Below are 27,972 nucleotides of genomic sequence, written 5' to 3' on the forward strand. Positions count from 1 at the left end.
TGATTACTTACCATCAGTTTGGGATATCTTTCCAAGGTGTATGCTGATATATAAGCAAAGTACTCCAGGCTTGTTTTCATGCAGAAGGTCAGTGTAATGTGAGCAGAAGGATTCCCTTCTATCTCCAAAATCAGTGATTATTTTTTAAGCACTATGAGGATGAGTAATTTACAATGAGATACATTGAGAGGAATTCCAGGAATTTTAAGTAACCAAAACTTTTAACATTCCCAAAACAGTGATTAAGGAATTGGGGGTGAATTAAACTACTTAGATTAATAATTGTGTTATAATATAAATCATATGCACTGTGAGTGTGTGTGAGGCAAAGGAATATCAGATCATTGGGATAATCCCAGACAAGCTGTGCAGATAGAGGACAGTTCTGAGGTTACAGCAGACTTTGAGCAAATATCCTGGCTTCCCTCCTAAGGTACACCCTGAATATCCTTGAAGACATTGGTGGTGGAGAGAAGGTCAATGATGAAATCATTGTCAGCTGGGTCAACGAAACACTCACTGCAGCTGGGAAGGATTCAACCATCTCCAGTTTCAAGGTACAGGATTTTTTTTTTCAGAAATCTCTGCTCAGGAATCTCTTATCCAGAGTGCTTGTGTGTATGATATATAGATGTGTGTATGGTATACAGATGTGTGTATGCCTATACACACGCACTATACATTATGATATAACTCACTGCATAGCTTGACTATTTTTTCATTCATTTATTTATTCATTCAAGCTTTTAAAAGCTTGTTTAAATACACTGGTTTTATTCAAGGGACTTTATTGTGAAAAAGTAATAGAAATATGATATGAACCCTACAGGAAACACCTTGAATTCCAGTTTGGCTTGGGAAATCAAAGGATGGAGACAGGAATGATGACTGGAATTAAGAAAGAACTGCTGTGCAGTTGGATATGAATCAAAAGCAATTACAAATGGCAGTATTAAAATGAACAATAGCGATACATTTATAACCTGGTAGTACCATCCAGGGGGACCTTGCCCTATTTTGCAAGGTACCACACAAACACAGAAATTTATAGAATGCTTCCGGTTCCACTAACCACACAGTATCTATGACACTTCCCAAGCTAGGGAACACTCTGTGGATATAAATCAGCAGTTTGCACCAGGTGAGGACAGATCCATCAAACTTCGTGTAATGAGTTCAGGAATCACACAGCTGGTCCCTCTCACCTCTCCCATCAGCAGATGTCTGTCAGTGTCATCTCCCCACAGGAAGCAAATGCACCAGCCCTGCACCCCATCTTTTGCTTTAATGACACTGTATTCTATGACAAGGTGACCTGCTTCTTGGATGAGGGAAAGGCTGTGGATGTCATCTACCTGGATTTTAGTGAAGTCTTTGACAGTGTTTACCACAACATTCTCCTGGAGAAAGTGGCTGCACATAGCTTGGACAGTTGCACTGCTTGCTGGGTAAAAACTGGATGGCCAGGCCCAGAGAGTGGTGGTGAGCAGAGTTACATCCAGCTGGCAGCCTGTCACCAGTAGTGCCCCAGGGCTCAGTTTTGGGGCCATTTAACCTCTTATTGATGGTCTGGACAAGCAGATCAAGTGCATTCTCAGTCAGTTTGCAGAGGACACCAAAGTGGGTGGGAATGTTGATCTGCTGGAAGGCAGGAAGGTTCTGCAGAGGGATCTGGACAGGCTGGATTGATGGAACAGGGCCAGTTGTATGAGGTTCAATGAGGCCAAGTGCTGGGTCCTGCACTTGAATCACAACAGCCCCAGCAGTACTACAGGCTTGGGCAAGAGTGGCTGGAAAGCTTCCCAGCAAGAAAGGACCTGGGAGTCAACACTGGCTGAACATGAGCCAGGGTGTGCCCAAGTAGCCAAGAAGGCCAATGGCATCCTGGCCTGGATCAGCCATAGTGTGGCCAGCAGGACCAGGGCAGGGATTGTCCCCCTGTACTCAGCCACACCTTGAATCCTGTGTCCAGTTCTGGGCCCCTCACTACAAGAAAGACACTGAGGTGCTGGAGCATATCTGAAAGGCAACAAAGCTGAGAAGGGCTCATAAATCCTATGAGGAGCAGATGAGACAAAAGGAGGCTCAGGGGAGACCTTATCACTCTCTACAACTGCCTGAAAGGAGGGTGTAGCCAGGTGGGGCTCAGTCTCCTCCCAGGTAACAAGTGACAGGACAAGAGGAAATGGTCTTGAGTTTGCAAATGGCCAGGGGAGGTTTAGATTGGATATTAGGGGGGGTTTCTTCCCTCAAAGGGTTGTCAAGCCCTGGAACAGGCTGTCTAGTGAAGTCACCATTACTGGAGGATTTAAAAAATGTGTAGACATGGTGCTTAGGGACATGATTTAGTGGTGGACTGGGAAGTGCTAGATTAAGGGTAGACTTGATCCTAAAAATCTTTTCAAGCCTAAATGATTCTGTGATGTTTCATCCCTTGGGTAAAACAAAAAATCCTAGAGAGAGTCCTTAGTCTGCCTTAGATAAAAAAAATATTCTAAGCAGCCCTTTGTGAAGATCTAAATGGTGTTTGACTGAACTGTCCATTGCTCTCGAGTCCAGACTCTAGCTTTGTGGGAGTTCTGTCGTCCTGTTCTTGCATTTAATTTTATTTTTTGTCTATGCAGGATAGCAAAATCAGCACCAGCATGCCAGTCCTGGATCTCATTGATGCCATTCAACCAGGGTCAATCAAGTATGACCTCTTGAAAACAGAGGACCTGAATGATGAGGAGAAACTAAATAATGCTAAGTATGTTTCTGCCAAGTGGCACTTAGCATGAGTTACCTGCTCAGGCTGGCCTAACTCTTGTCTTTAAAAATGACTCTGCTGTCCTTTTCATCTGGCACAACCTCATGTGAGAAATACCACCCGAGTTAGAAGCATGAAGGCAGAGGGAGTTAGGTAGTAAAAAGAGTATCAATGGAAATACATTGTGTAATGTTGTAGTTCCTGCTTCACAAATCCCTTGAAAGGATTGAAATCACTTGGTTTCATAAGCTCCTATTTTCTCATATTAAATTTAAAATTCTTTCAGATATCAGGGAACAATGCCAACAAATAGTGAAGAGGGATTAGTGACAGCTCTTTAGTCACCTACAGGTAGAAAAAGGGCATATTTAAGAGAGAAGGGGGAAGACAAGATTCATGCCTGAAAAACTGGTTCTCTAGATGTGGGTATTGATTTTTTTTTTTCCCTGAATGCAAATGATTTCCTAGCAGAGAGTCAATTCTGGGGGCACCTCCCTCTCCTTTCAGAGTTACACAGATCATCTCCTGGTCTGATCATCAGTTTAATTTCTCTTCTACGCAGTAACTACAAAGGAGAAAAGGATGACTGTAAAGCAATCAGAGCTGCCATTATTTTTGTAAAGACTTTTCCCACTGTTCTTTTTCCTTCCATTTCCTACCATCTGTTTTCTTTCTTTTCTTGCCATCCTGTGTGTACTTTCTGTGTATTTTATTTCTTCATTCCTCTCCTGTTCTTTTCCTAATTTCCCACCCCTGTTCCCCCACGTTCCCAATGCTTCTCTGCATTTTGGGGAAAATTTCACAAATATATGTGCTCTGAAATGGAAAGAACATGGGATTTCCTAGCTTTTTTAAATGAAAAAATAGAAGAGACAATGGCTCTGAGAACAGCCAGTGGCTCTGAGCAGGTAGATGGGAATGTCAAGCTGTACTTTCTGGGTATGACTGAAATAAGTCCCCAGATGTTGATTTCCAACAACACTGATTTCCACTGACATCAGCCTTCTGCTTCTGTCCTTGCAAGTTTGTTTATGTGCAAAGTCTGAGTCTCAAAGATTGAAGGGGAGCAAGGTCCATAATGGCTGATTTTGAGGATAATCTTTTAGGGGATGGAAGATTAAATGTTTCATACCAGGACCTGCAGATCCCATCCTGCAGGTAATCAGTGCTCTAACCATCAGGGAATGCACTCTGCCTTTTATTAGAAATGTAGTTCTTTATGAACTTGTCTCATACGTTTCTACAGAAAAGTTTAACTTCGGTAAATCAGTGAAACCCACTCTGGTATTGATCATGTAAAACACTTAACAGGGTGAAAGTTATTGCTACTGCACTAATTTCTGTCTTTGTTTTTTCCTTTTTTTCTCCCACCCCTGCAATACAGATATGCCATCTCTATGGCAAGAAAAATCGGAGCAAGAGTCTATGCCCTTCCAGAAGACCTGGTTGAAGTAAAACCCAAAATGGTCATGACAGTGTTTGCTTGCCTTATGGGAAAAGGAATGAAGAAAGTTTAAAGCACAAAAGACTTGCACTGATGCCTGTTATTCACCCTTTAGATTCCTTTAAACTGGATGCTGTTGTCTGTATCAAATAAATATGCAGGATGCTCATGCTTTTAAGGCATGAATGTTATACATGGTCCCAGGCCATGCGGAAGTTGTGTATTCACATGTATCCAGGAAATACTTTGTTGCTTGATTTCTTTGCCTTATTTTTCCACTTTGGATTACCTATAACCATTTCAAATTCCTAAGCAAGTTTTTGACACTGAGGCCTAAGCATATCCTTTCATTAATGGATACCAGGGTTTTCTGTGGAGGTCATCCAGTGACAGACAGCTTTTAGGACTGTGACATGTTATACTCTGCTTCTGCCTGAAAATGTTGTCGTGCTTTTTGTAGCATTTCTGCCATACTTACCTTCAGTTTGCACCTGGGATAACAAAACAGGTTTCCTCAAGCCAATGCAAGTAGTAGTGACTATTTCTGGAGAGGTAGGATCCTCTGAGGAAATTCTCGTGGAAAGAAAGAAGTGTTTGGTGTCTGTGACGTGTTGCTGGTATGTAAACTGAGCAGTACTTTTCCCTGCAAGTTATGCCTCTGCCATCCATGGCATTACTCACAGATTACATTACTGCTCACCAAAAAAACCACACTGCAGCCTGGTCCTCCAAGAACATCCAAACTCTGGAACCTTGGCAACAAACATTCTCCAAGGGATAATTCATTTTTATGTCATAATACACTTTAAAATGATTGCAAAGCATGATAGTAATGAAAGCCATGTTAAAGAAACTAAGGGAATGTACTCAGTAGCAATACAATGAGAAGTGAACAAAGGGATGCAGAATGACATATTTATGTAGACAATAAAAATTCAAGTGTTAACTTCACAGACTTGCACTCAAGGGGCTGTGGCTCTGATTCAGGAGAGCATTTATACCTGTGCTAGCATAAGAAACACATACTAAAAATGCTCCCCTGAACCCGGGCTTGGATCCTCAACAGAGCTAAATCAGCTTTGCTTTGCAGCTAACAAGGCACTGTAAATTTGCCTCAGTTGAGGTCCTAGCCCTGTCTATGGATAGTCAGTGGGATATATTTGCACTGAATCTCTTCCTTGGCATGAGACATTTACTGGCCTTTACGTGGATTTTACTGTGGTGAAATGCAGAAGGAGGGAATTTTGCCTTAATGCACTCCCGTTGACACAGTTCTCTCCCTCTCCCCCTCCCTTTGCTCCAGCCCTTCAGAAATGCCTTAACAACAAACCAATAGTCTATGACATGAGACATCTCTCCAAATAAAGTGTTCTATAAAGCCAAATGTGTAGTCCTTGCTTTTAGTAGTGGATGTGCTAGTTGGTGTGTGTCATGGAGCTGAAATGGGGACAGAGGTAAAAATAATCTGTGGGCTCACTGAGAATGTGTCTTCTGCATTGTTACTGAAACCACAGATTGCAGAGAATGGAAAGAATTCTTTCCTAGGCCATCTGTGAAAATTCCCCTCTGAGACACTGCCAAAGATGGGACATTGTTCTGGCTGGACTTCCAGTATGATTTCCCCATTTGGTGCACTGCCCATCATCCTCTTTCTTTGCCCAGCTACCCATAAATTTTGCTTCTTTAAGCATTCTGCAATGCAAATATGCTGCCTTGTTTCTGCAGGAATGGCCAGATCCTGATCAGATCTGACTGCCCTGTTCCTCTTAAGAATTTAATACAGGATGAGAAGAGTACAGCATCCTAAATCCCATTCTGTCTGGTATTTCCCAGTATTTCCCAGTGCTTCCAGAGGAGGAGAACATCCAAAGTGCTATACTATGGAGATGTCACCCCAGCTTATTGCCCAGGAAAGGGGAGTTATGAGACCATGGCCCCTACACTACTCCTCCTCTTTTCAGGTGTGGCACCTGCTGTTGCCAGAGAAGAGGGGTGGCACTGAAAAGGCAGCTCCATCCCCTTTGTGATTGACTTGGGAGTCCTTCAGAGGTAAACCAGAGAGAGGAAACTCTGACTGCAGAGCTTCTCTCAGGTGAGATGGCCATGTTTTGTGTGAGTCTCATACACGTGTGTTTGCAAAATGAAGGGGCCATTTTTTTGTTGGATAAATGGTGTAGATCTGAAAGGACTGGGTAATCCTGCCTGAAGACAGCCCTGCTTCAGGTTCCTTGTTTCAGGGAGATGGTGTCACCCCAGACTCAGGGGCAGTCACGAGTGATGAAGTAGATGACAGATTGAACATGGCAGCAGAACCAGGGCAAGAAAGATGGCTTTTCCCTTGACCCCAAATGAATGCAGGTGTTTGCCATCCCCAGAGAGTAGAAGGGATTTTCAGGCATCTTCCATTCACCAGCTTTTAGCAACTCAGCTTTTTGCACAGGGGTAGGATTTTTAGAGGAGTCTGCTGAGATGGGCAGAGAGGAGGCGTCCATACATCATGCAGTCCCACTAGGCAAGGCGTAAGACATCAAGGGCTCTGGGGACTGAAAGCTGCCTCTGCCTCAGGCCCTGGAGAGGGGCCAGGTGATGTACGGTGTTATTTGAACCATGTTTTGTGGAAGGGGCTGCTTTTCCTCCTCCTCCTCAGCATCCCAGCTCCCTGGCACGCATCCCTCCCCGTTGGCAGCGCTCTGCCTGCGGGCTGCTTTGCGAAGCAGCATCAGCGAGCGCCATCCCGCACTCCGCAGCAGGGACAGATCACCACGAGATGGCACTCCCTGCACCCAGAGCTCCCACACCGGCTGCAGCACTGCCATCCTCTGAGGAACGGAGAAAAAACCTGGATCCTGAAGCCTCGGCACAAAGCCAGCACTCGCCAGTGCGCGAAAGGGAGTAAGTGCCGCTGGCAGGGATGCCACGGTAAATCCCTCCCAGATCTTCAGCCCTGGCTCTGGAATCTCACTTGAAAGACAAATCTGTCGTGGCCCTGAAGGTGTGGGAATAGCTGCATTCTGGTACAGGAGTAGAAGTATTTTCACTTTTCAGTGCATTTCTGTTTAATCAAGTATGCTTATTTATTTGATGGACTTGAGGTTTTGCTTTCATGAACTGGTAATAGCAGCCTGTAATAAAGGTCTCTCTCAGCAGGTGCTGAAAGGGTTAAGCCTATGACAAACATCACTAAAAATACCAACCAGGATCTGGAATTTTTTGCTGTTGCTTTCCTCAAACTTTTTCCATCCCTCTTAGAGAAAGCAGCTGTCTTTGGGATTCACTCCCAAATCAAGCTGGCTTTGTAAGCACTTCCATTATTGATTTTCATTGCACAATTAATCATAATTTTCAATGCTTCAAAAAGGCTTAGACACTCACACGAATAAAAATAAAGCATCAGCATTTAGACTAAATAGGAGAAAAACCATGAGAGCAATCAATCCACATGCCTCAGGGTACAGTCTGATCACCAGATGGACTTAGAAGGAAATGTCCCCCCACAGAGTAGTAAAGTATAATTAGGTGCATGATGAGGATTTTACACCTTCTTGTAAATCATCTACCCTAGCTAGAAATCATCTGTTCTAGCCTTAGAAAGGGGACAGCAAGCTGTTTGGCTGGCTGCTGTGCTCTTGTAGAGATAAGGTTTTCTCTATTTCCTCCAGAACTGGGACTGAACCAAAACCCCAACCTGACATCACTCATCCTTCTAAGTGCAGCTTAATTCTGTTATGAGCCTAATCACAAACTTCAGGTCTGGTGTCCACTGCTGCCTAAATGAGCAGCAGCTTTGATCTGGCTTCTGCTTGGAAAATAGAACCTTTGGAAAATAGGTCTCAGTCAGCTGGCTGCAAAAGGCACAGGAGCAGCACTGGTCCTACAGCAAGTACCAGTGACTGCTGCTTTCAGCTTGATGGAGAAATGGATCCTGGTGCCTCCAATGCTGCAAACCCATATGCTGAGTTCCTCAGAGTCAGCTCTCTGTCTTCTCCCACTTCTGGCAGCCTCCTCCACCATATGAAGAACAGACTTGCCAAGAATTTGGGAGCATTTTCCTTCAGGCTGCTCAGCCACTCAAGCCCAGTTCTTTTCAGGCAAGCAGACAAGGCAAGCAGCAGAGAGCAGCACCACTGAATGCCTAACTCTCATTGCCTGCTGTGTGGTGAGCCACTTTGGAGCTAAAGTTTACCCACAAACCTAAGTAGCTGTTCATTAAGCAGGGCATGAATCAGAAGAGCTCTGTGTACTGGTAAGGTGGCATCTGTGGACTTTGTACAGCTTAATGTGAGAAAACTGTGAATTAGGGCCAAGCTCACATTATAATGCTCTACTTTTTTTTTTTTATAATTGTCAATCAGTGCTCGGTGGTGGTTCTCTTCTGCCACCAGGAAACATGTGTTATTCCCCTGGCAATTCCTTGGCTGCTCTGAAAGTAACACACAGCTTAGTTCTCAGCAAGTAAAATTACTATATTTATAAAGGACTGTTTTTCATTGCATCTTATTTACTTTTTGTGCCCTGATAACTTTTCAAAGTGCTTTATGGGAAACTTAATTTGTTCCCAGAATGCAAACTACTATTATTATTCCAGATCCATGATAAATTGTCCAAAGCTTGGCCAGAGTTCACACAGGCCATCTGCTCACTGGTGTTACTACAATATGCCTGAAATTTGTGAAAAGAACAGAAACCTACATAACCAATCCCACCTAGACACACTGAACTCTGGGCATTTGTTAAGGATCTAAAGAAATACAGCAATGAATATCTGTAAATGCACAAAGCACAGAGAGGAGCCCCACACATCCACTCTGGAATTCTCCTAGCAGGTGCTTCACATGTGTGGTGCTGCTTTGATTCATGCAGGCAGAAAAGCAATGTGAAAATGAAAAGCAAAACACCCTGCATGTCTGAGAGGTGGTGAACAAGGCTTAGGAGCATCAGCCTTGCCATGCCTTCTCCTCAAAGCCTGTGTTTGCTTGGGTGTCAGTGAAACCATCCTATGGTTAGGTAATGTGCCTGTGAAAGGCTCAATCAGCCACAGCAGGGAAAACAGAGATCCTGAGGAGGGATGCAGGCCCTGCCCACCAGTCCTACATCCACTGCTTGCTGCTTGCTGCACCGTCAAATCACAAGTGGCGTTAGGGAGATGTGGCCTCAGTGCCCCATAATGCTTCTCAGACCTACCTGGGGTGATGCTGTCCATGCAGTGATCAGATCTTGCATACCAGTGGAATGCCTCTAGAAAATTTCAAAATTTGTAGAAACTTCCCAAATTTGCAGTTGGAGCCAAATTCTAGAGCAGTGATGGTTGTCTCTGCAGTGTGCATCTGCTTGCACAGATTGATGGTGGTGGGGACCACACCAGCTGAGAGGGGTGAATGAAAGAGGGCAGGACCTTTGCTCTATGGGCTTTCTCTTCACCAGCATCCTCAAACAGGCCCTGGCACCTTTCAAACGGGTCCCAGCATTCTCCAAAATCCCAAAGGAAGGGTCCATTCTTATAATCTCTGACAGACGCCATGCAAGAAAAGTAAGCAAGTGCAAGGAATGCAAAGAAGAAAGAAAATTCTGTAGATCCATCCAGAGACAGGCAGAACACATCCCTGCTCCAGAGCTAATTGCATTCTGGGTTTGTGCACACGTGACTTTTGTACACAGAGGGGGAGACAGGTGTGCATCCATCACGTGCAACTTGGCCAAAGTGTGCTCTCTGTAGGTGGTACTTGGACACCTTCCTCAAGTGCTCAGCGTTCTGCTTGGAGTGCTCCTGGGACTCTCTTTGATATCCTTTGTTTACCAAAATAAAACTTGCCTTGCAAGTGCTCCTTGCTTAGACACTGGCAAACAAGTCAAGGTGTACTGGCAAAAAACCAACGTGAGTCACTTGGACAACTGTTGTTTGTGTGGTGGCTTATAACAGACCTTCAGGAAGCAAAGCTCATGAAGAAAGTGTTTAAACAGTACAGACACCTTCCCATTTACCCCAAACCCTGCATACACTATAGCAGCTTTCTCTCTGCTAACCCAGGAGAGCTGGCTAGCAAAGAGAGTAAAAGAAAATATTTAATAAATAAAATAGATTGGCACAACAGAGTCCTCAAACATGTATTTCCAGCCTCTGCTTATACCTATCAGCCATGATTGAAACATACTGCTGAGGTGTGTTTCCTTCCAGGTTAATCCATCATTTTCTAGCACAAGCAGCATCTGATTTTTATATTTGAGAATGATGTGAGGGAGAAGAACAGAAATTTAGACATAGTCCAGATTTTCCCCTCTTGGTGGTTTCATGGGCTGCAAAATTGTTTCCTGAATGAAATAACAGAGGTTGGTGACATTGGCCATGTATGCAAATGATCACAGTGTCCTACAAAGATTAATTGGTTCATGAATAAAGATGAGGAGCTGAGGTGTGCAGGGAGAAATCATTTATCAATTATATGCCTTGGAAAACTGAAAGATGATGCAGCCTTAACAGCTGAATGGGTTTGAAAGGGGGACTTGTAAATTGAGTTCTAATTCTGTTCTGCCACATTCATAATAAAGAGCTGTTACACTAATTGCATCCTTGTGTGGCTCATGAGCAACAGCACTCAGCTGCATCGCACAGTGAGCAACAGAGATCAGAGTTTAGTTAGATTTTAGTCATCTTCTGCCTCATGTGGGAAGGATGCTCACTGGTTACCTTTGGCCCCATCAGTAGTGATAATGCACCAAAAAATGGCAAGAGCCCATCAGCAATTTTCATGAGATTATTTTGCATTTGGATCTGAATTTAAAGAACCAGTATGGACAGCACAGACTCACTTGGCTTTTATGTTCTGCTTCAGTCACACACATGCATCAGAACAATTACCCATCCCTGGAGGGACTTCCTGATTAACTGGAAACAAGAGGATTCTGGAGGATCAAAACCATAACAGACTATGCTAATCCCAAACAAGGAAAAAGATCTGAGGGATGTGGTTGCTGATAACAGCTGACCTCTGCTCCTCCTGCCCCTTGTGAGTGCTTGTTAACAGGTTTACTGTTACAAACAGACAGCACCAGCCTAGCATGGGCTTTAGCACACACTGAAATACAGACTCAGATCTGAGGATCTTGATGAGACTTGTTATTTAAAATCTTGCTGCTGGATACTGTGCAAGCCCCAGGATCAAAGAAGACAGTCACACTTAGGTCACAGTTGAGTATAAGGGAAATCTCATGACACTTGGGTTGCTGAAAACTACAGGAAAAGCAAAGCGACCCCCGATGAAGGGAAGAAATGATGCATCTGACTCCATTGATATCAGAAGGCTAATTAATTACTTTATTATACTATATTATTCTATACTTTATTACACCATATTACACTGAATCTGCACAAGCACTCAACTCCACTCAACTGCACAGAATCTCGTGGCTGTCAGCAAACCGTCCTGACACACACACGTAGATTCAATTGGTCAGTGAATCAAAACACTCACACCAGAATCCAATTACCAATTCCCTTCAGGTAAACAATCTTCCACAATGCATTCCACCTGTGCACAACAAGAGGAGCAGCAATTGAGATAAGAATTGTTTTTTCTTTCTCTGAGGTTCCTCGCTGTGATTCCCAGAAAATATCCTTGGGAAGTTGTGCCTTGCTTTTCTCTGTGAAGAGAAATGTGGCCACAGAAAACCAAGGGTGACACTTGGGAGAGTCACTGGAGATTACTCAGTGGCACTGCTGCAACTGCTTGAGACCATATTGCTACAGCAGTTCAAGAAGTTTCTCCTTTGACTTGTTTTATCTGACATCATTCCAGGGGCTGGCTCTCTTTCACCAAAAAGAGCAGCCTTTTGCAGGAGCCCAGGCACAGCATCCCAGTGTGTGCTGAGGGATCTTGAGCAATGATAGATACCCTGACTTAGCAGGGATAGGTGTGTTGGTCTCTGCTGCTGCCACAATTTTGGGCACTGACATCTTAAAGCACCACACAAAGATGTGCCAGAGCCTGGTCTGGCTGAGGTACAGCACCCAGTCTCTGTCCAGGGGACACTGGTGTTACTACATGAACGTGCAGAGGGAGAGGAGAGACAGCATCCAGTCAAAAGAGTGAAGACATCTCTTTAGAACTGCCTTTAAAGTGTGATTATATTTTTAAAAGCAATGTAATAATGGCATCAGGAGGCTATATATATTAACAGTCCTAATTCCCAGATGCATATTTTTCAACAAAGAAATCAAGAGAATACTTCGTTAATTATCTGCTCTGAAAAGCAAGACCTCTCATCCTTCTTTAAATGAAAGCCTGTGCATCTCCCAGTGGGACCCTAAAAGTTAACACAAACCAACACAACTGAAATTGTCCCCCATTAGTACAAGGCCTCTGGTCATATTTGCTATGGCAACACTTGCATGTATCAGGTCAGCACAGCCCATGGACTACCCAGTGGAGAAGGAATAATTAATTCAAGTCCAGCAAAATCTTTGAACTCTGACAGAATTTTTGACCAAGCAGCTCTTCACCATGGAATGCTGAGTTAGCAGAAGTGAAAAGGGCTGCTGGAAATGATCAGTTTTGATGAATTTCCCAATCAGAGAAAAATAGATTTGTTCAAGAAAGGAGGATTTCAAATCTCCCCAAATTCGACAAAAACCTCACCCTGCAACAGTTTCTAAATTGAGTCTTATTTCCTCCAGGTATTAAAACAGTCTGTGGAAATGCAAGTTAATTTTCAATAAAATAATTAAAATGCCTTAGAAAAAATCAAGCAGCAGTCAAAATTCTCAAAATTAAATGTTTTTATTAACTCAATTGTTTTGACAGTTGCCCTTCACAATGTTTTTTAAGACTTCATTTTTTCTTCCCAGATAATCTGAGAAATACTTCCCAGGTTCTCAGAAGTCCTTGAAGGTTATTTAAAAAATTACTGCTGCAGGTAGAGTTTCCTCAAACACCCTTTTTTTTTTTCTTTTTTTTTTGTATGAAATATTTCCTTTGCATTCCAGAAACCAAAAAGCAAGTAGGAAATCAGTAGCTTTCAAACACCGTGTGAACAGTCTCTTCCAATAAACTGGAGAATTTCCTGGCAAAGCCACCAACACTACAAAAAAGTCTTACAACTACTGTTTGTCTAAAACTCTCTTCTTGGGTAGACAATAGAAGGTGTTCCCTTTTCCCACTTAATTAACAGCCTAAGACATGTAGAGATAGGATCCTTTCCTTTCTTCAGTAAGAGCAACCCAACTCCATCAGCTTTTCAATCTCTTCTGTTAAACCTAGCTCAGCAAATTTTTTGTCATATCTGTACATGAAACAATTCCACATGAAAGTGTGTCTGGATGAGCAAGTTTTCTCTCCTGTATTTTATTTTTATTTGACAGCTTCCTTTTGCCTGTGTGAGGAAAGAGCATCTGAACCACTGGTTTAAAAATCAACCCTTCTGGTGGAGTGCTGCCCTTTCTGGGAATGGCCTCTGTACCTTACCAGAACTTCCTGTTTGTTTGAACAACATCTAGAAAAGATAAGAACTAAAAAGTCTAGGTAAGGCATCAGTGATTTCACTTCCCATGAGCCTTTCTTTGCCTTTCCTTTTGGTGTCTGGTTTGTGCTCAATTCCAGTTTGGGGATTTTCAGTGTTGGTGTATTTTCACATATATTTCAGCATACCCATTGGGGTATGATTCACCTCTGTTGACTTCAGTCACCTAAAACTCAACTGTCTGGCTTAGCACAGGGCTGCCCTTCTGAAACAATCAAAACAAACAAACAAAAAACCCAACAAAACCAAAACCAAACTCAGGGCTGTGTTTGACTTCCAAAGGCCTGGGGCTGCCTGCTTAGGTGGAGAATTGGCTCTGATCCAGACCACTTCAGAGCAGTTCTAGAGGATGTTCATGGATGCAATCTAGTCTGAATTACCTAACCTTAGCTCCAGGGCTTGTTCCCAGCCATTTTTTTACCTAGGGTATAGCTATAACCCTAAGCTACACCTAGAGCATCAAATAATTTTGTTCCCCAATTCACATCTAGGTCTTGGCTCCCTGGTGTCCCCATTATGTACATATTGATGCACTCCTCAGTCCTCTTCTGGAATGAATTCCCTCTGAAAGAGGACTTAAACCAGGATAATTAGCTGTGTCTTAGTCAAGTTTGGATTTTTTTCTTCAAGCATGGAACAGAGATGAAGATCCCTATCTATTGTGGACATACCAAATTCACACAGCTTTTCAGCATGTCCTGTATGGAGACCTGCGGATAGAGATACGAGGAGCAAAATCTTGGGGGCATGCAAAAATTAATAATAATGAGATGAAGAGTCACTTGTACTTTTTCTTGAAAAGTAACCTTTATGACATCCATAAGGAAAATACACTGATGTCAAAGCACCAAAAAAACATATGTTGCTCCTTGTTTTCTCTGCTAGCAAATGCCAGAAAAAGAAGGTTTCCTGTTCAGAATTGTTCTGTTTGGACTTAACCTCATTCCCACTGCTTTGAACCAGATTCATGCTTGGCTGTGATGCTTTATAAGAGAGATGGAGGCACAGCACACTGCTGGACCTCCACAAGTATTAGAGGATTACAAAAGCTTTGTGCTTGCTGTTCTTTCTTATGTCTGTGGTTCGTAGCTGCAATAGAATAAAAGGCTGAGATGACAAAGTGATTTGTCAATATGAAAATGTTCAAAATGTATTTTATCCTCTTGTACGTGGATGACATCAATATGAGCAGCACCTCCCCAGAGAGCTCTGTCATATTGACTTAGCCACCAGGAGCTTGGGGTTGAAGTGAGAAGCAATATTAAATTTTAACTACTCTTTAAATAACATTTTTAAAATCAATAATGTGGGTCCTGAACCCTTGTCTTTTCTATTGCATTTGGTTCTGTTGTGAATGCCATGAAGATGAAGCCTTACCTGTTCTTTTTTACCTTTTTTATCTTGGTTCCAGAGAAGCATGCCTTCACTATTACAAGGTAAAGATCTACTGATGCTACTAGGTGTTCTAGTGTGTGGTGGGTGGGACAGGGAAAGTATTGATGCAAAATAATTCTGAGTTGCATGAGAAAACATTTGTCAAAGGCTGACATATATTTATTGCCCTTGTAATTGGATGCGGGGTTCAATTTAACATAAAGATGGTGGGGGAAATGAAATTATTTTAAGTCTTCTTTGCATCCATAAATCCTGTGTTTTTAATCGTATTAAGACTACTCTTTTTGGTCTAAGTGCAAATCTATTCTGTTCATTCAGTACTTTTGAATGCCAATAAAGGGCATTTGGAAACTTAATGGGAAAAATAATTTGCTTCATTTGCCTTAAAACAAGATCTTAAATGAATTACTTCTTGAGGTAGAAAGAGAAACCATTTCAGAAAGTGCTAACAATCTGTTTTCTTTCCAAAGCAGCTTTTATGATGGTTTTTCCAGGCATAAATCATTTTTGAATAACCATTTGGTATTTGTACAATGTTTCAGAAGCAGCTTTATTGTTACCTATTGATAAACTTCAGAAATGCCCTGAAGCCAAATGCTTTCTTAAAAGATGAGAACATATGTCAGTGATGAAGACAGGCAAAGTGCTTTTATTTTCTGCATGTACTACTGGTTTAAAAACCTGAAATGTTTTAATAAGTAGAACTAAAAGGATAAGGACCTCATATGGTGATTTTAAGCAAAGCTGAACAACCTAGAATTAAATACAACCTGCTCCCAGAACTAAAATATGTACACAAATAAAATGTGAATTATTTCTCATATCCCTTCTGTGATTTTGCACCACTCTGCAGACCTGTGAGAGGTGAACACCATTGAGGTTATGCCTGAAAAAGAGGATATTTCCTCTCCCTTTGTGTTCCAATCATATTTCGTTGTGGATTGCTATGGAGGTAGGAGAGTTAAAGTAGGGGGAAACGAATGTGGGTTTAGGTGAATTCAATGGAACAATATTGCTCTTGAAGATTTATTTATTTCATGTTTAAATAGAACACTGAATATCTGACTCTTAAAGAAGAATATGGTGTTTCCCACTGGAAAGCAGGAGCCTAATCCCCCCAGCCCCAGTTATGAAAATGGCTAAAAGAATGAGACTCATTTGACCAGATGGAATTTTTACATGGCTTTGTGTAGGAACAAGTCCCCTTCACCTTTCTGTACAGGTAGTGGGGAAAAATATGTGTATTTAGAAGGCAATTCATTTCAGGTTAGCAGACACCTTCTACATACACATATTTCAAATTAGCTCACATCTAAATTAGCTCAGGTTAACCCAACCCCTAAAGCACCTGTTTCTTTATTAAGATAGTGCCCAGCTCAGATGAAGATGTCAAACCCATCTAAGACTAACTGAAATGTAACTTACTCACTTACAGGGTAAGATCTGAGTAAGGTAGTGAGGGGATGGCAGCTGGACTTCTACCAAGAGGTAAAAGGGAAGGAAAAAGAATGAAAAACAGGGAGAGAGCCCAGTGGGTCTGTGGCAGAACACTGGAAGAAGGAATGAGAAGGCTCTTTTCAAGGACAAACTGAAAGCAATCAGGGAAGAGGGCATAACAGCAGAAAGAAAAGAAGTCCAGCTGTACAGGGGCAGCAGGTAGGGCAAGGAAACTGGGGGTAGAGGGCTGATTCTGAGCTTGGTATAAGGGTAATAATTAAAGCTTTTGTCTGGGTGTTTTCTACAAAGAGTGGGAAAGAAGATTGATGAAGGAGGGTACAATGCCCAATCAAAGCAGGGGAACTGAGAAAGGCAACAATTAGAGTTTTGGCAGCTAATACTTGCCACACTGAAGTGCAGGAGCAGAATTTTGATCAGCTTATTCAGTGTATTCAGGTCTTATCACAAGAGCTAGGGAGGAACTGTAACACCTGTTCAGTACTTACCACACTCGGATGAAATATTTGTGCAACAAACGGTGGGGTACAAGTACACATCAGCTTCCCCACTATGGTGCTCTCATGCTGTGGAAATCATGCAATGAAACCAGATGCAGCAGGCCTTTTCTTGGCTCCTGTGTGAAAAGACTCCCTCAGCTATGAGAAGACATTCATTTTTAAAGTAGCCTCAACCACACACTTCAGAGTGCACTAAAGATATGGGCAAACTGCCCACCTTGCCTATCCCTGATTGTTTTTTGATGTTCTGTCAAATGATGATGGAGGCAAAAATAAGGTTGGCATGTTGTTGGTTCTGCATGAGAAACAACAGTAATTGCTTGGAGCCTGGCTAAAAGTAAAGACGAATCACCTGGTTGCCAGATGCTGTCAGGTTTCTGCCTGAAATCAGTCACAGCAACAAGCTGTGACAATCATGTTATGCTGCTTGAAAACCTTAGTTTTGAGAGCCTTGCCTGTTTTCTTTTCAGGACAGTCTTTGCATACAGGGCTGGCAGGGACTTTGATCGTGCCTGCTTTATACAGTGCCACCAGTTCCACGTGATTAGATGGCTGAGAGCCACCCCAGCCCAGGAAATGGAAAGAGGGGTCTAACAATCCCCTGAATCTCCTTCTTCTACATGCACAAATTATTTTAATTACCTATCCAATGCAATTTTTTACTACATGACTTGCAGGACACTGATGATCAGGACTCAATGCAGTGTGCTCTTTTTTTTCTTTCCAGAAAGTGAATTTCACTTCTGTCACCAACAGTGGCATCAGGCATGGAGTAGCTGGGAAGCACCATGTCATGGACAGCATGTCCAGACCATGGTTTTCAAATAGAAAGGGAATACAAGTTACTGGGCAAAGATGTGGAGGACAGTGGTGCAGACCATCTGAAATAATACCAGCAGGGGGACACAAATGAGGAGACCAGAAAAACCTGACTGAAGTAGGAATGCACATCTACAAAACATCATGTTTGGCTTTTGCCAAACCTGTGAGGGCTTTTGGCAGACTGGGAGGGCTGATGTCTCTGCTGAATGGTGGCTGAGAAACTCAGGGGACCATAGGAGAGCCATCTTCCTGTTCTCAGCTAGTTTTCAACTGCTGCTGCTGCACTGTGGGTTAGCTGGGGCTGGTGGCTGTGGTGCTGGTGCCAGCTCCCAGGAGCAATCTCAGGGTTCAGCAGTAAATAATGGCTACCAAAGCCCTGCACCATCTTTTTCATGGATTTTGATGACTGGTAGATGCAGAGGCTGGAACCAGATTCAGCATCTTCACTATTGAAGTGTCTTTGGGTTCATGACACCCAAGCCAGGGAAGATGAGGGAGGTCAAGCCTGCTTCTTCCCTTTTGCATGAACTGGAGCTGTTCCAAGGACCTGTGCTTTACCTAAATACCCTTGTTTTTCAGGGATGAAGTTTTGTGGGCTCTCCCACAAACTGATGAACAAGTTGAAGCTCTTCAGGATTTACTGAACACCACTGAGGTAAACAGATTATTCTGTCTCTCTGAACTCTAGGCCAAATTTTCCCCCCAAATGCCCTAATACGGCTTCTTCCTCACAAGAAAGATCTAGCCCACTTCCATTTATTTGTTCTAATACATCAGCTCAGGAAATGCTTGGTTTTAATTTCTCACTTCCTTCTGATTTACATGTGTTTACATAATGTTTCAGTAATTAATTATATCGGAGCTCATATTTCTGCAATTGATTTTGTGTATTAAGGCACTGCAAAACTGGGAAAACACCAACACACAGTAAGTAGAAATACATTTGCTAGGGAACCTCAGCACTTTTGACCATGTGATCATGACCTATATATGGCTTGCACACCTTTAAAGATCAGGACTGGATTTTTGTGGTATTTTTTTAAAGGTAGCACCTGGAAGATAAAAATATCTTAAATAATACTTTTGTATTATTATTACTTCCATCTTTCATTAGATAAAGGAGTATTTAATTAAAGTGAGACATCTCTTTTCTCACCCAATCACACCCTCCCAGTCTGAAGTCAACACTGCAACAAAAGTGTAACCATTTCTTCAATCAACATAATTTACAGGATGATTGAGAATGGGTTTCATATGACTAAGAGCTTTTAAATGTGTCTACACCCAGTCTGTCTCTGTCTCTCTTGGCTCCTATTCATTTTATGCCCACTCCAAAATCCTTCTGCTGTCCCTACTAGCATCTTCTAATCCTTCCCTTAAGTTCTCAGTAATGTTTTGATAACCTTGCTCTTTTCTACCTTCACAAGTCAAGTCACATATACATCTCTTTTTCTGTACCAATATAAACCTCTGCTCCTCCATCTTTTATTTACTGCTGTGATTCTTCATTTTCTTGTACAAGGAGCCCCAAGAAGTCAGGAAGAAGAACTGCAGCACATTCAATGCGAGAGGGCTTGTGGTGTTTTCTTCCAAGTCATTTATGGGAATATGCCAACCAAATATTTTTCATGGGTTATAAACCAGACAATTTGTTTCTATTACTATAAATTGAGGAAGCTATAAGAAAAGAACAGAAAGGGAAAGGGGAAGGGTAGACACAAACAGTAACTCCCAACCAATTTTAATGGTTACCATTTATTGTTCAAACAATATTCCTTGTGCAACTGAACCATAAAGGAAAAAAATAAACCCTATTGTCTGGTGGCTTCATGCTGTATGCCCTAAAAATTCATCCAAGAATTAGGCTGACTTTTTTCACACTCTAAATTTATGCCTAATTTACTGCTAACTGTCACCCCCAGATCTTTCTGTATTATTGGTTCTGAAGTTTCAGTCTTTTATTGAATATGCTGGCTTCTGATTTTATTATTGTAAAATATTTAACTTTACAAAGAACAATCTAATTTTCTTACTTTTCTCCATTTTCTAATCTCTGTATTGCTTCTTCAACTTGACTTATATTCAAACCCCTTCTGGCATTTATTTCCTCGCTGATTAAAGAATCAGAGAATACAATAACTACAAAGACTGGTCTGATCTTCATTAATTCTCCAAATACCCTCAGGGAAAATAACCCTCAGCAGACTTGAAAACATGTAATATAATAACCAGCTAAATATATCTATTATACTAGAAATACTATCTTAGAAAAGGTTATGTTCTTGCCTTTGTTCTTGATTTATGAATTTTTGTGCAGAAGTCATTATAAACCTTTCTTAAATACACACATTTCACTTCCAGAAGTAGCAGAATGCTACATATCACAAGGAACATTAAACTGCTTGTTACACGGAGTCTCTTAAATTGAAAACATATGCTTTGATTGTTTTCAAAATGCTTACTAAATGTTAGCAAGAATATTTTTTCTTTCCTCAGTTAAAAAAAAATAAAATGTTTTTGGAAACTTTGTAGGTCATTCTCTGGCAACCTGTTGTGGTTGAAAACATCCAGAAGGACAGAGAAGTCCATTTCTATGTCAGGGCATCCAGCATAAATAGCATAAAAGCTCAGTTAAGGCAACTGACCATCCAACACAAGTATGTATTTTTTATTTGTTGTCATGAATGATTCTGTAAAGTTGTTTGTCATTTATTTAACAGGAAGTTGTGCTCTTCCTTTGTTATTCAGAGTCTTGATTGGAGATGTTCAAGGAATTATTGAAAAACAGACTGTCAATGACACAGTCAATGCTCGTGGATCTTCCTCATACTATGAAAACTACCATTCAATGAAAGAAGTAAGCTGTTTTTGTTGTGAACATCTGTAGATGCAAAGGATGAAATTTGTCTCATGGTTGAGAATGGATATAAAGGGAAAGAAATCATCAGCAGTTAATAATTACCACTGCATTGCACAACAATTAAGAGTTCTATTTATTGTAATGCCTTCATAGAGATAGAAAGAAGCATCAGACAAAATCTCTCATACGTGTATTGAACTGTCATTCAAAGGCAGTAAACAGAGAAGCAAAATGAAGTCACAAAACAAACATGTAAATATTTAAAACATGAAATCAATAACAATTTAAACAAATAGAACTAAACAGGAATTTCAGGGCTACATTTGGACTGTGTTGTGATTGCATCTTACCGTTGGTTTTAACAAAAATTAGAGTCAGGCATGTGGTAGGTGGGTTGAATTATTAGTTTTTCTTTTCCATCAGATAAAATTTTGGGAGGTAGAATGAATTTAAATCTAGACTACTTTCAGGGAGGAAGGAAAACAGTAAAAAGTAGATCCACTTACTAACTTCACCCTTGCAGATATATCATTGGATGGAGGCAGTAGTGAAAGTCCATTCTGATCTCCTCCAGAAAATATATATTGGATCATCCTATGAAAAGCGACCGCTTTATGTTCTGAAGGTACACCTGTGACTTACTGCAAAAACTTTCCAAGCACTACTGTAAGCAAATGATGGGGTTTAGCCAGGACATTTCCTTAAATCTATACCTACATTCTTATTTTTTGTGATTTTTAGAGGTTCTAAGCTGTTCTAGCAAGATGCGTTCTGTTGCAAACCCATTTGACCAGATTAGGTTCCTTTCTGGGTCACAAGGAAGTTACCACATCTAGGCCATCATGCAAAGGCATGAAATACTGGATACCCTCCTCTGTTGATGTTGAAGCCAATCTAGTTTGTTGCCCTGCACAGCTGATGGCAGACTCCCCTGACCTCAGCTCTTGCTGTAGTCTTGGTGCCTGTGTTGGGACTCTGCAAGCAGCCTGAATGGCTCTGACTGTATGTAAATGTAACCTGGCCCAGGATCAGTCTGAGCTCTCCCTCTTCCATCTTGGTTACATTTTCACTTCCACATTTATGTGGTACCCTTTCCAGTGGTGACATTTGAATGCAATCTCTCTTTTGTCAGATTTCTAAAAGCAAGGAAAAATCAAAAAATGCCATATGGATTGACTGTGGTATCCACGCTAGAGAATGGATTTCTCCTGCTTTTTGCCTGTGGTTCATAGGTCATGTGAGTACATCTGATTGCTGTTTTCAAAGGAAAGCAAAAAATCTTGGTAAATGCCATTTACCTTTGTCCAATTGCATTCTAGGATCCATAAAACCTTAATCCATTTACTCCAACACATGATATTTATGTTTAAGCTGCAAGCATAGCAGAGTGTGTGTGTGTGTACATGCATGTAGATAAGGGTATGTGTGTGTGAGAGAAACACAAAGTCACTGGGAGTAAATGCAAAGGAGCTCAAATGTATTATCAAGCATGAAAGAAACCTCAAAGTATGTGCAGCAAATTCAGCAGAGGCATTTATTGTTATGAGTGGTCAGGGTTGGAGAAGGCATGCCAGGAAAAGCACATGTTTGGTAATCTGCTAGGGCCGTGTCTGTGCTGCCCTGTGGATTGCAGGAGCGCTCTTGGCTCCGAGTCACGCAGCACATGGTGACTTGTGTCCATATTACTGCAGCTGGCACTGCCTGGAGCAGTCAGAGACACACAGGGTGAGCTCAAGCTGTCCTACAACCCTTGGCTCTTCTCTACATGCCTTCCTAGAGCAATAGGTACCCCACACTTGCCTGCTCCAGACATGGCACAGTTCCACACCAGCAATCCACTGACTGTGATGCATCACCTACTCCTGTGTCTGCTGCTACTGCTCCTCCTGACTCCATGTTTTTCACTTGTGCTCCTGCTTTTTTTCTGGATCTGCAGAGAATAAGGCCACCTTCTTCTGAAGGTATTACCCCTGCTAGTGACACCCTCATGTGAGACCTCCAGAAGATGACCAACAACAATCCAGCTGTAGTACCAGTTAATGGACAGTAGAAAATCACTGATGGGTTGAGCCTGTAGATTAAACACTGATGGGATGGGCTTAGATCAACCAGACTTGATGTGTGGCCACAGACAAATAGCCACATCTATCTTTAGTATTTTTATTATCTACACTGCTCAGGAGAGGGAACAAAGGTGCACCAAAAGAAACAACATCCACAGTTTACAACTGGATTTTAAAATACATTGCCTGGGTCTTTTTGAACTTAAGGCATGTCTACTCAACTCCTTATGCTGAGCTGCTGACCTAGTCCCTGGCATGGACCAGGAAAAGGCTCCTGAGGCCTTTCTGGCCCAGACAAGGTTGCCCATTTTGCTCAGTTAATGTTCTGAGATATTATTTATTATTACTTTTTCACAAAAGCAAAGTTCACAGTAAAAATAAACTAGATGGCACTGAGACTTCACAGCCACCAGTACTGTGGTCAGAGGAACAACATAGACGAGTCCTTGAAATGTGAATTATGATTTGGCCATGATGGAACTAAATAATATGAATGATGAAGATAACAATAATGACAATAAAAATATAATAAATTTATTTATTTTTGTTATCAATCACAACTATAAAATCTCAATGCCTAAAATATTTGAAAGGATATTGCAGGAGTTAGGGACAGATACAGCTGAATGTACCTTGTGACCCACTGATAATCCCAGCTTGCAAGGTTCCACTGGATATAAATGCATTTGCCCTTTTCATGCTGCTCCAAATAATTACCAGCTGTGCTGTCATTTTGCCAGTGACATGTCCCTGCAGCATTTTTCAGAGGTAACAAGCTGAACATTTAGGTTCTCCATTCCTTTGATCTAATTTATGTGGTTTAAATTCAAATTTTGTTTCTGTATCTCTTCATGAAGCAATGTTTTAAAATTTGACATTAATACACATCTGCACACAGGCACTAAAATCATCAGCTCTCCCTAGCAAATCCTAGGCATTCTTTATAATGGATCCACTTTTTATAATTTAATTTTGTCGTTAAGATTGTAGAAAGATTGACATTTCTCATTTAGTCAAAGGAAGCCCATTGCCTGAGGATAACTAGGAAGGATTAAAAATGAAAAAAGGTGATCTAAGTAAGGCATGCAGAAAAAAACAAGGATGATGAAGGACTTAGTCTATTCTAATAGTAACAAACCCACTCATCTAGATTAAAATTTATTTCTTTGTTATGGACCAACAACCAGGTTCAGTATCACTAAAGCCTTCAAAATAAGCTGTGAGGCAAAATTAGCAATGTAGATCATACTGACTCTTGTCACATAGTTGCATTAAACTCACAATGCAACCAGAATAAATAATGTTATGTACGGCAGCCATTTGAAGTATTACTTGTTATTTTGGATCTTGCTGTATTTTGGGCAGGAGAGAGGGTTTCTATTACTTACACAGGCAGCAAAAGCTCGAACCTTGCTATTAATAGGCTTCATTTCTGTCTCATGACCACCCACTAACACTAAAGAACTGCAGTGTCTCTGACTGACTGTATCAATTTTTCCTGGTGGCAATTCTGAGCAGAGAGCTACTTTGCTATTTAATCATTTCCATGATGTGATGAGCCTTATCAGACTCAGGTAGACTGCTCTGATAATTGCACAATTATTTTACACATGCCACCAGGTACCTTTGCAGGAAGGTAAGAAAAATAACAATTACAAATGCTTTTAGTATATTTCCCCTGTGCTTTATAGGCAATCCATGTGCGTGAGAGAGATCGGACCATGACAACACTTCTGGAGCACTTTGATTTCTACGTCATGCCTGTGATAAATGTGGATGGCTATGAGTACACGTGGAGCCACCCCTCTGTATGTAGATCTTTTTTGAAAGGTTGCTCAAGGTACTGATTTGCTTCTTATGGGGATTATCATTGTGCATGGCTAGGGCATAGTTATCATCCTGAAACTGCACACCCCAAACTCTTATTCTGTGCTTGGAATTTCTGCATCTTTCCCCACGGAAAGTTTTATTTGTGCTCCTAAACTCACATACCTGCCCAAATGGTATGTCTTCTGCCCTCCTTCCACAGTCCAAATTCCATTGAAATCAGCATGTGATTGCTTCTGATCCTACCCAACATTTCCTTTTATCACCCAGCCTTGCTGGCAAGCAGACTGGTTTTAGAATTTTCCTTGGTCTTCACTAGCACAGGACTGTAGAGGCACATGTGGGAAGTCACATTTAACTAATCAGTGAGGTGGTGCATTGACTCTTCCAGCATTTTTCCCTGAACATGGCTTGTGCGTCTCCTTCCATAGAATCGGCTGTGGAGGAAAAGCCGTTCCTCGCATGGTAACAGCAAGTGCATTGGTACTGACATGAACAGGAATTTTGATGCACACTGGTGTGGTAGGACATCATTTTCTTCCTATTGTACCCCTGCCTCACTTTTGGCCATTAAAATTTTTGATTTTGGAAACATTTTCATGTATTGTTCCGTGAAGTTAAGACAAAGAAAAATGCAGCTGAATATCTGTTATGAACCGGTGACAACTTTCCCAGCTTTAGATAATTCTTTCTGGGACTCAGGATTTTTAATCCCTGGAATTATCTCTTCCCAGCATAACAAAGCCCCTTGCATTGCACCATAACACACCTTGGGGAGGCTGTTGGTGGGTAGAAAGAAAAAGAGAAGAGGTGACCCTTGTCATGTCAGCCAAGGCCTGTTGCACTATCCAGCTGCTCCACTGTGGTATACAAACTGATCAGCTCAGTCATCCTTCCATAATGCCTAGCTGACCAAGATTTTTTGGCCCTTTGTGATTCTTATGAAGACTATATCATGTTTAATTACTGCAGGCACTTTAGTACTTGACAAGATTGTTTTTAGTCAGCAGAATTGCTGCCTTAAAATGTTACCCTATAGATCAGATCTGACTTCACTCAGGGCTGACACTAAAGTCCTATAATGGATTTCAGTCATTGTAGCCCATTGCTAAACCATCCATGGCTGTTATATCAAGAAATACACACATTTTTTTCCCCTAAAGATCCTGAGTGCTTCCAGAAAGTTATTTGGTCTTATTGTGAAGACAGAAGTCATGAATCCTATTTGTCTTCTTGATAATTTGTTTCAGCGTCAATTTTTCTTAAAAATTTTAATTTTGATTTGTTTCTTCAGCTTCCCATTGGGAGTTTGCTTTCCCACAAGATTAAATAATCATGTAGAATTCCCTTTTTCCTGTAGTACTTCTAGATTTTAAGATGTGATCTCACAATCATGTGATCATTTTAAATGAAGCTTATTCATCCTCTCCTCTAAGACTTCTTATCCAGTCATTGAATACTTTTTTTTTTACATCTTCTCCTTGATTGTTTGTAAGAGCACAACAGGTGAGAAATCCTGGAAGGCTTGCAGAGATTTCTACAAGCATGAGAGTTCTTTCCATAGCATGGTGGAATCCACGATTTCTTGTGTTTTAGCACCTTACTCTGCTCTTTCTTTTCATACTCTTGCATTTTTCATGAACAGAAATGCAGAAGTGAAGAAGTAAAGCAGTAAAACTGTGCACTTTTTTTTTTGGTTAAAGGTCCAGGAGCATCTCACTTTGAATGCCAGGAGACATACTGTGGACCCTACCCAGAGTCTGAGCCTGAAGTGAAAGCAGTGGCTCGCTTTGTCAGAGACCACAAGGACACCATTAAAGCCTACATCACCATGCACTCCTACTCCCAGCTGGTGTTGTTTCCATATTCTTACACTACGAACAAAAGCAAGGACCATGAGGAGCTGGTAAGTCCTCCCACCTCCTGAAGTTTCACCCTTATTCCAGAGCTATTCACCCAGCTTGGTCAGTCTTGTAATGAAGGAGTCACCGTGTTGGGAGGATCAAGAATTAGGAAATGACATTTTTCTTGATGTTCTTAACAAATTTAAAAAGTCTGGGCTGGTCTAGTAGTGTGCAAGTCAGCAAGCTGCTTCTGAAACCTACAGAAAAATGAAAATATTTATTCTAGATTGATTATACATCAACAACACCTAAGATCTTGAAGATGCTGCTAGAAGAGAACAACAGAGTCCTGTTGTTCTGGACATCTTGAAAAGATCTATATGTGCAAATGCTTCATTATGTTTTATGGTTTATATAAACTCTGAAATTAATTGGGTGTGTGACCCTTGAAAACACCCTTTACATACCTAAGCAATGAGGTATTCTGGTGGACACTTGCTACTTTTATTAAGGCTTTTGTTTAAGGAATACTTATACAAAAATTGTGTTCGTGGTAGGATGGAAAATATATCCTGCATATGTAGAATTTTACTTTCTTGAGCCACCAAATGACACAGCACAAACTCTCATTGAAAACAGTGGAGTTCAAAACAGAACAGTTACTCTTTTCCTGTAAAGCAGAGAGAGGTGCATTGATTCTGGGCATTTCAGTATTCTTCATGGCTTAACAGTAGGGTTCTCACAATTTAAAAATTTTCCTGCCATATTTGTCAATATTACTTAAATAAAGAGTGACTTAAGTACTGTGGCAGAAAAGAAAAAATATGAGATGAGTGAGAACAAATGGTTTGACAACAGTTTACTGCCAGAAGTGGGGATAAGGTCGCATCTATACTTTTTATCTGTCTACAGCAGAAATACAATCTGTAGCATGGGCATATGCTGAAAACTTTTACCACATGCAGTGGGTTTTCTGGAACCTTTCATATGATTATTTAAGTAGTGTGAAATCCTGAGCACACTGTAAGTAAATTCTAACTGTGTACATTTTATCTATTGTCACAAAATCTTCAAGGTAATAATGTTTTGTTTAATTTCAGGAAAGTCTGGCACAGAAAGCAGCTAAAGCTATAAAGAGGACAACTTGGAAAACTTACAGACCTGGCGCTGGTGCACAAACAATCTGTAAGTATGACTTTATGGCAATGAAAGGCATGACAATATATCCTTGCTAGGATCAGAAGACAGCTTTTGAACAGAAAAAGTTCTCCTTTCAGGCAATTTTTCTATTTTCCTTTCCTCACATAGATTTAGCTCCTGGAGGATCTGATGACTGGGCTTATGATCTTGGCATTAAATATTCTTTTACCTTTGAGCTTCGTGACACAGGAACTTACGGATTTTTGCTTCCTCCTCGAGAAATCAAGCCAACTTGCTTAGAGGCCCTTTCTGCTGTCAAAGAGATAGCTCAACATGTTCTACAAAATTTGTGATGTTGAATAT

At 41.2% G+C, this 27,972-nt stretch overlaps 2 protein-coding genes across 6 annotated transcripts in view; both read left to right on the forward strand.

Annotated features, from left to right (window-relative positions):
* LCP1 (lymphocyte cytosolic protein 1) overlaps positions 1–5,577 on the forward strand; it is a 50,910-nt gene extending 45,333 nt beyond the window's left edge. For all 5 annotated transcript variants that reach the window (XM_066571323.1, XM_066571293.1, XM_066571301.1 and 2 more), the window contains 3 exons: positions 434–557; positions 2,625–2,749; positions 4,134–5,577. In XM_066571323.1, the coding sequence (XP_066427420.1) occupies positions 434–557; positions 2,625–2,749; positions 4,134–4,266 (382 nt within the window). In that variant the 3' untranslated portion in view covers positions 4,267–5,577. The remainder of the gene's footprint in view (positions 1–433; positions 558–2,624; positions 2,750–4,133) is intronic.
* A 9,485-nt stretch (positions 5,578–15,062) lies between these two features.
* On the forward strand, positions 15,063–27,962 carry CPB2 (carboxypeptidase B2). The gene is made up of 11 exons (XM_066571335.1): positions 15,063–15,139; positions 18,455–18,530; positions 20,408–20,532; positions 20,624–20,732; positions 21,259–21,360; positions 21,868–21,972; positions 24,490–24,606; positions 25,057–25,147; positions 26,329–26,531; positions 27,570–27,654; positions 27,778–27,962. The coding sequence occupies exons 1-11, from the start codon at positions 15,063–15,065 to the stop codon at positions 27,960–27,962; spliced, it is 1,275 nt and encodes a 424-aa protein (XP_066427432.1).
* Positions 27,963–27,972: the final 10 nt, after the last annotated feature.

The sequence above is a fragment of the Molothrus aeneus genome, chromosome 2 (genome assembly GCF_037042795.1).
Source record: "Molothrus aeneus isolate 106 chromosome 2, BPBGC_Maene_1.0, whole genome shotgun sequence".
NCBI classification, from domain to species: Eukaryota; Metazoa; Chordata; class Aves; order Passeriformes; family Icteridae; genus Molothrus; species Molothrus aeneus.